We start from the raw sequence: 8,577 nt of genomic DNA, 5'->3' as shown, positions 1-8,577 counted from the left end.
CCCGAATTCTACTGTTTGACGCAGCATTGGATTAATTTCATTTCCAATCCTACATGTCCTAAATCCCCCAATATTGGAACTCATCCATCTGTTCTGTTGCAACATCTTAGTATTACAAAATGATATTTTCTTGCAAACAGTAATGAGAAAAAAATCCACACTATTTGAAATAGCCAAACTTTGCATTGGTCTCACTAAGGTCACAATGTTCAATTTTATTATCACTGAAGACGATGTTAAAAAAATAAATACAAATATAATCTTGGAGGTGGGGGTGTTAGGAGATGATTCCACTATATCTGCAACAGCACAGAACTTGATAATAAGGACAAATGTTTAAATTAACCAAAAAAGAAATGGGCTGATGCTGCAGTAATGCTATTGAATTGTTCAAATGGAATGACTCTTCCAGGAAACAGTTTGCACGGTTTACAACTGCGTAAACAGTTTAATCAAGACCATGTTTGAGGAATTACAGCTGGCCAAGGTACTGTCTGTTCCAATACTTCACTTGCTTAATTACAGCAGACATCCATGTTTTCTGCTCTTTTTTACTCTTTGCCCTCAGCTGCTTCACAGTCAGTCGGCTGTCATCATCCCCGCTGCTCGCAGCGCTACAAATCGAAAACCCACAAACAGGAAAATGCAATAAGAAATTCATTTTTAAAATTTGATGACTCAACTTAGGTTTTTAACTTTACAAAAGTATCCCTTAATCGCAGGTAATCAAGGTTCTTGCCCAGTTGTGGTGGACCGGGATTGTCAAATTAGCAACTGTCCATTTACGAGATGCCCACTCTCGATATCTGATACCTCGGCTACGCTGCCATTTGTAAAGTACTGCTTGGATTAAACAATTGTATAACGATCCTAAGTTTTCCCTAAAGAGAAAGTCCCTTAGTGCATTTCGTTTAGACAGCAATAAAAATAGAAGTGACCTGGGATTAAAAAAAAAGAAAAAGCGCACGAGTGAATGTCTGCATGTTAGCGCCGGACAGTGACACCGGAAAGCAATTGGTATTATGAGGAGATAATCATTTAGTCGTGCTGGACAGTGGACAGGGAGCATTACATTTAATTTCCCGTTTTATTTACAAGTTTAGAAACTTCTGATTCCCAAACAAAGGCTTCATACTGTCTGTTTGGTTGTGCACCAGAGTCTTACATGCATTACTGAAACGCACAAGAACATTTTCGAACTGAATGGACCGCAATGAACTTTTTTAACAAACTCATATGACAAAATGCTAACTCAGCTGTTTCTCATATGTTTACAGTAAGTAGTCTTTTAGCTGCTAATCAAATAGCTAATGCGGTCGTGTGCAACTTAATGTGTGGATGTTTTGTTTTTTTAAATATGTGTGCTAGTGTGTGCTAATTAAAGAAAAAATATGGAATTCATGGGGCTTTCACTTTAGGGAGATTTTTTATTATTTTTTGTAATCATTTCCAAAACTGTTTCCACAAAAGACGGGCTCCCACCTTTGTTTGGTAAATAGGCTGCCAAATTTTATGCAAGAATGAATTACAGCCGCCCATACCAATAGACGAGTGCTGCACAAGGTCTTCTAAAACTCAGAGTGGAAGTGAAGCAATCCTTGTGATCATGAAATTCAATTTGTTTACAGTTCCAGAGATTTGAGGTTCTGACATTTTTTGCTCTTCAACTTAATCTACTTTACTGATTTGATGCCTGAACCTTTACTTTAGGTACAAATATGTAGAAGTTGCAGATACAGGATTTGTGTGTGTGTGTGTGTGTGTGTGTGTGTGTGTGTGTGTGTGTGTGTGTGTGTGTGTGTGTGTGTGTGTGTGTGTGTGTGTGTGTGTGTGTGTGTGTGTGTGTGTGTGTGTGTGTGTGTGTGATTTATATATATATTTTTTTAAACTCGTTTGGTTGGTTTGTCATTTGTTTTATGGTTGGTTAGATGTATAATGCCAGAGGACCAAGTACAAGTGTAATTGTTCATCATTTTCAACTTTTTGAGTTTTACAAATAAGCTCAAATGTTTTTGTGACCAAGTTACTTCAAACTTTTTTTAAAGGAAGTAACTTACCGAAAGCCAATTGTTCTGATCGCTTGCTCTGACTAACCGTTCGTTGCTAAGCTACCAGTGAGGACTCTCCTGCTAGCTAGTATTATTGTTTGCAAGGGTTTCAAACCCACTCGTCATTTTGTTTATCTTCGGAGGGCCGTTATGACTCTCAACCCATATAAATGTATGACCTCATATTACTACATACCGCATACGCAACAAAGAAGCCAGTAAACAACAGCAGACATTTATTTTAAAAGAGAAATTGTAGATGAATATGCTAGCACTATATCAACATGACAAGTTGCAATATTAATGTTTTGGCAAGAAACTTGAAGTAGATATGCAAAACATTAATTACCTTTGCGGGCCACAAAAAAAAATGGCGGGCCAAATTTGACCCCCGAGCCTTGAATTTGACACCTGTGATTTAGCGTATGTCAGGAGACTCTAACGTTTTTGAAACTGAGAGATACTTCTTCAGTACTGATGAATGCAAAGGGGGTGCCTTCCAGTTTGACACACAATTTTGAAATTTGCTCAAATGATCTTTATATGTTACAGTATTCATGTATGTGAAGACAGCGATCATGATGATTTCTCACAGCAATTAGGAAAAGATAAATAGCGTGCAACACTTAACACAGTACTCATTAGGTTCAACCACACTACGAAAGAGACTCCTCCCATAAGAATGTCATCACAAAACTTATTTCCCCAAACAAAAGGGATCAGTGTTGCCGTCTTGCAATTATTCTTTGATGATATATTATTGTATTCAGTTGTTATGGATACAAAGAGCAAGTGCACAGTGACTGCTTGCCAACATGAATTTTATGATCCCTTTGCGCGGCATCAACTTTTTGTCTATTCTCGTTTGGCATCACTTCTTTGAGGTAGTCATGCCTGTTGTGAGTCAGACAATAGCTGGGAGATCACACAGCACAATGGCCTCATCTCCCAGGCTAGGAATGAGCACTATGCCCATTTCTCCCAAGCTTGACTTGGAATTCTGACAGGGAGATTAGAGAAGTTTCCAGGCTATTCATACTCCTCAATTCTCTTTGGAGTACTTGGCTTGGTGGTCCAATCCTCTCCTGTTTAGCCGGACCGGTCTATTTCTGATGCGTTTGTGATGCTGTTTTGGCGCGTGTCTCCGAATGGCTTTTACCTGTTTATCCCAGCAGCACACAGGCTTACAAGATGTTTTCCTTGGAGCTTACCAGGTGATTTTCTCAGCCGGAATGCCAGTATGTTTAATTCAGACACTTAATCCCCGAGAAAGTGGACCAAACATGTCTTCGGAGGCCATTTTCTACCCGAAAAAAAATGCAGACTCTAAACTTTTGCATCTGCTTTCGACTGCTTTTTAATCCACTGCACAAAATACACTTCGCACGAACCCACGACTGGTAAGAAAAATAAGTCCTGATAAGCAAACAAGAATCCAACCAAATGATTAATGCTTGAAAAAAAAACAGAGCGAGAATGTGGACATAACATTTTGCCTTGACCAACTTTGGGCTTTGAGCCATAACACAAACACTTTAACTTGAGCAAACTAAAATGACCTCTTCCTCATTTTGTTTCCATTGTGTCCGGAAAAAAAGGCATCAACATCTTGCCGTAATATTTGCAGCTTCTGATACTAAAGGATTCCAACTGCATTCCAGTGCTGCAGATCTCCAATTGAAGGTTGCTGAAACTCTTTTAAGCATCGCTTTTTTTTATTTGATCACAATGAAATATGCAGGTGGCCATATTACAAAACTTTGCCGGTCCATCATTTGTCAGCGCCCTGGGCACCCTTTATGTTTAAACGAATACTGGTCAAATTGAAAGGTTTGAAAAACTTTATGAGTCATAGCAAAATTGATTTCCCTCTTTGGATTAAGTTTGTCTGTCTGGACAGGAAGTATCTAATCAGAAAGTACCTAACAATATGTTACATTACTTTAGTATTATGTGACTTGGATTACGTTACTAATGACATTTTATTAACAGGTAACTAGTAATTGTATGTGGATAATTTTTAAAAGTAATCCTCCCAATCCTGTTCAAACATTATTGCAATTATTAATTTGGCCCACTTTTTTGACTTGCATCTCCTTCCACATAATTCATCCAATTCACTTTATTCCAATTTCAACGCATTCCAAAAAATCATCCCAAGGAAGCTAGTATTTTTTTTTATTTATTCCCAATATTCACAGTTTTTACACAATTCTTAATTTCTCACCCAAATATTTCCCATGCATTCCCAATGAGGCCAAATTGCTGTTGCTCATTCGTTCCCAATGGCACGTTCAACATGACACATTTACGTAGTTCCCATTTGGAATTAAAATTATTCAGATCATTCAATTTACCTTGGGAATGATTCTCAGCATGCCAAAACTTTGCACATACCAAAACTTCTAAATTTTTAAACCCCCCAAAAAGAACATATTCGCCATTATTCACTTCTTCCTCAAAATCACCTGACCGACTCAAACCATTCCAACTTCAGATCATTCAAACCATTTCATTTATTATTTATTCAAAAAATTCACAAACTTTTGAAAAGCCACAAATTTAAAAATATCGACATATTCCACATAAATTGACCCGGTATATCACTCTTTTTAATTCAATATCATTCCACATCAATCCAAATAATTCCACATGCTTTCATGTTTTTCAGCCTCAAACGCAGCTTCTCCAGAATAGCAAATGTCTAATTTATATGTACAATAGTTCCCACAACCCAAACACATCCAAAAGTTCCGCATTAGTTGTAAAACTTCTTCTATCCTATTTGTTGGCCTGAACTCAATGATGCCAGGGAGGAATCGAACAGCCCCAGGCATCCTCATTTAATTAACGTTCACCGTTCAAATCATCCACATTCTGATATTTCTGCAAGGCTATCAAATTGTAATTCGCCACAATTCATCCCTGGAATATGCTTGTCGCTAAAAAGAAAGAAGTCAGAGCCCCGTGCTGCCTGTTGACCGTAAATGTCGCATTTGCAGGTCCGCCACAAATCACCGCATCAGGTTGGGCATACATGATGAGACCGAGGCTGTTGCCGGGCAACTGTTTTAGCGGGAGCATACACAGGCCATTCTAGGACAGATCTTGGGTTTCTTCCTGCAGCGTCGGCGACTGTGTTCATCTGTCGATGTGGCCACATAACTGGATGAGCTCTGCTTGTGTGACAGAAATGCTATTTAGTGGACTACTTGCTTCCAGTGCTTCAGTAAGTGGCGTCTCATGTAGCCAATGCAGGTGTAAAAATGATAACATAAATGAGCAGAATAATACCAAACCACGAAGGAAAGTTTCATTCACGGTTGGAGATCTCTGGAAAAAGAGGTGTTTGTCATTTTTATTCTGCAGAATATTTCTTGTACTGTAATTGAAATGGTGTGTTTTGTGGACTGGAGAACTCGGGGCGGCCACTGTAATAGATGTCACGCATCAGTGATTTGGCTGCAGACGTGCCCTCCACTTGAATAATGAAACGTTGCACCCCAAAAAGATGCCTCCTTTCCTTGAAAGCAAAAATTGATTTGCTTTGACTGTACATGTATACATGCTGAACAGAAGGGGCATCTCTAAAGCTGAGGTTTATGGTGGGGTTAATCGATTAACCAGACACATAAGTAGATACTTTTTCACATCGTTATTTATGAAAAATATAAGCTCGTAACCCACTGAGGGGGCAAATGTTTGAGTGTTTGCAAAGGTGGCGAATGTTGATTTCTGGTCAGGATTCATTCAAGGTCACAAGGTTCGGTAATCGGTAAACGTTCGCCAAATGTTTTAATGTTTTTTTTCTTGTCGCAAGGAAATTTAGAAGATGATCATAACAAACGTTTAGCGAACGTTGCGACCTTGAATGAATCCTGACAAGAATTCAATATTCGCTACTTTTGCAATCACTCACTAACATTCACCCCCCTGTGGGATACCAGCCAGTGGGCTTATGCATTATTATTTGTAATGCATTATTTCATATTTATTATCAATACAGTACATTGGAATACACATTTTAAAAAGTTAATTGGTCATTTTATAATGCATAATGATTTTTATGATTACAAAAATAAAATGCATATTTTAAAGACCATGTAAAGTGAATTCAGAGATTTGTTCCTAAATAAATTATACATTTGTAAAGATAATTGCTGAAGAAGTACAAAGACTGAGAACAATGTGGTACTGAATTGCAACGATGTGTTATTTCTAAAATGTACACAACCTACGTTGTTTTAGACTTTACAGCGCCCGTGCCTCACCCATAGCACCTTCTTTTTCGTTAATTTCCCGCAGTAATTACGCAATTTTTAAGTTATATAAAGTTGTGTTGTTGTTACCTCCAGCAACGGACGTCCATCGAGCAGGTTGGCTCGCCAGCAGGCGCATCACATTTCTGTGTTTAAGTTTGAATTAGCTCCGCTCTGCCGTCCGTCAGCAATGAATGTCCGTGCGGAAACACAAAATATGGGTTCCGGCTCTTCCGGGTCGTGCAAATATGTTTGTTTTTTTTCAAATTACTGTACAAAGTATTTTGATGTAAATATCGATTTTAATGGTGAAATCTGACTTAAGTCGAAATTAGGAACGTAACTCAGCCGTAACTCGAGGACTCCCTGTCTACCAAAATCTTGATGAAGCACCTTTTAGGACGTTTGGAAGCATTAGTCCATTTTGAGAGTGTAATTTTTATTTATCTGTTAAATTTGTTAATTTCTCCAAATTGCTATCCTTCTCTGGCGAAACCTTTTGTTTGTCTGCCCCTGGCTGTTGCATCAATATGCTATAATTTTTTTGTGTTCCTAAATAAAGCATTAAATTATTATTATTTTTAAACTCAGACGAAACCCGATCCTGCGAAAAATGGTAGATTGGACCAATCATATTCTTCATTGTCATCCGGCCAATTTCCAGCCAATCCTATAGCGTGATGTGAACAACAGGCACAGACCCCCCCCCCCCCCCCCCCTCCGCTAGCATCCTCGAAACAGGATGCTAGCAGCCACAGAAGTTAAACCAAAAGAAGAAGAAAAAAAAACAGTGTTCCAGCAGAATGCCCTGATTCCCAGACCTTTAACAGTTGCCGAGAAGAGCTATTTTCGTCGCTCTCCCTGGTGGCTTGATATATTATCCGTACTCTGATCCCTTTGTCCATCAGAGAGACAGAACATTTTTGGCCTAATGCAACTGGACCCTGGCTAATGACAGCAAATAGCACCGCCGGCCAGATGACAACAGCTGAGAACAATACTTAATGTTGACATCACTTGCTATAGGGATCTATTTAGGGTTTCTTCCTTTTATAGTGCACCGGTGAAAATTGTGCTGTGGCTCCCCTGGACAAGACTCATATAAAAGAGGGCCGAGGCTGTGTGGGCCCTCTGTGCTCTGTAGACCCTCGCCAATCTTTTCAGAAGTTCTTGTTTCACAGTTCACCTCTCAGTCCCTGTAAAATATGGCACCCAAGAAGATAGAGCCGAAAAAACCTGAGCTGAAAAAGCCAGAGCCCAAGGCCTCTCTGGCATCCAAGATGGCTCCGACTCCCGATCTGCTGCCAGAGCAACCCAAGGAACCCGACTTCGATCCTAAGAGCATCACCCTTGAGTTCACCGCCGATCAAATCGAGGAATTCAAGGAGACATTCACCTTGTTCGACCAAACAGCGAAGGGTGAGATGAAGATCACGTACGGCCAGTGCGGGGACGTGATGCGAGCGCTCGGCCAGAACCCGACCAACGCCGATGTGTTCAAGGTGCTCGGGAAGCCTCGGCCGGAGGAGATGAGCTCCAAGATGGTGGACTTTGAAACCTTCCTACCTATGCTGCAGCACATTTCCCGTGCCAAAGACAAAGGTAACTTCGAAGACTTCGTGGAGGGCCTCCGAGTCTTCGACAAGGAGGGCAATGGCACCATCATGGGCGCCGAGCTGCGCCACGTCCTGGCGACGCTCGGGGAGAGGATGACTGAAGACGAAGTGGACAGACTCATGGCTGGACAGGAGGACGCCAATGGGTGCATCAGCTACGCCTCCTTCGTGAAGCATATTCTCTCCGGATGAACGCTAAATCAGAGAGACTTCTACCAATTCCCGTCACCATGGACCGGTATTTTAACATTTGTGCTCACCAACCACGAGACCTGCACTGGCTTCCTTTTGGAAAATGTGTAAAGAAATGCCAATGAGATACACTGGACACCCGTTTAATAAAGGGAATTTTATCACAAACCTCCTCCCCTGAATGTCATTTAAGAACAAACATTTAAATTCAAAGAGAAAATTATTTATGCTAATCAAATTGGTTAACGGGATTTGGAGCAAGTATTGTCGTGAGTGAAAAATGAAAAAAAAAGTAATAGGCTTTGGCTAACAGATTTGATTGTATTCCAATTTACACAAAGAGCCCCCTTGTCATTGTGCTGGAGGGGCAGCTGCTGTGGATCATGACACACAGGCACACAAACCCAGACACACACATACGCACGCCTTGCACACACAAAGCTGACGAATACGAGACAGGTG

The 8,577-nt window shown here is 40.3% G+C and overlaps 1 protein-coding gene across 1 annotated transcript; it reads left to right on the top strand.

The window, feature by feature from the left end:
• Positions 1-7,439: 7,439 nt before the first annotated feature.
• On the top strand, positions 7,440-8,283 carry LOC147161898 (myosin light chain 3). Its single transcript, XM_086096453.1, has one exon. The coding sequence runs from the start codon at positions 7,513-7,515 to the stop codon at positions 8,113-8,115; it is 603 nt and encodes a 200-aa protein (XP_085952579.1). The 5' UTR covers positions 7,440-7,512; the 3' UTR covers positions 8,116-8,283.
• The last annotated feature ends 294 nt before the right edge of the window (positions 8,284-8,577 follow it).

This window comes from Leptonotus elevatus, chromosome 15 (genome assembly GCF_054856555.1).
Source record: "Leptonotus elevatus isolate MCC_2025b chromosome 15, RoL_Lele_1.0, whole genome shotgun sequence".
NCBI lineage: Eukaryota > Metazoa > Chordata > Actinopteri > Syngnathiformes > Syngnathidae > Leptonotus > Leptonotus elevatus.
This window is presented reverse-complemented; position numbering and strand designations above follow the sequence as displayed.

What these genes read in the sequence shown, in the direction of transcription:
- LOC147161898 (XM_086096453.1), top strand. Translation starts at nt 7,513, where the DNA reads ATGGCACCCAAGAAGATAGAGCCGAAAAAACCTGAGCTGAAAAAGCCA.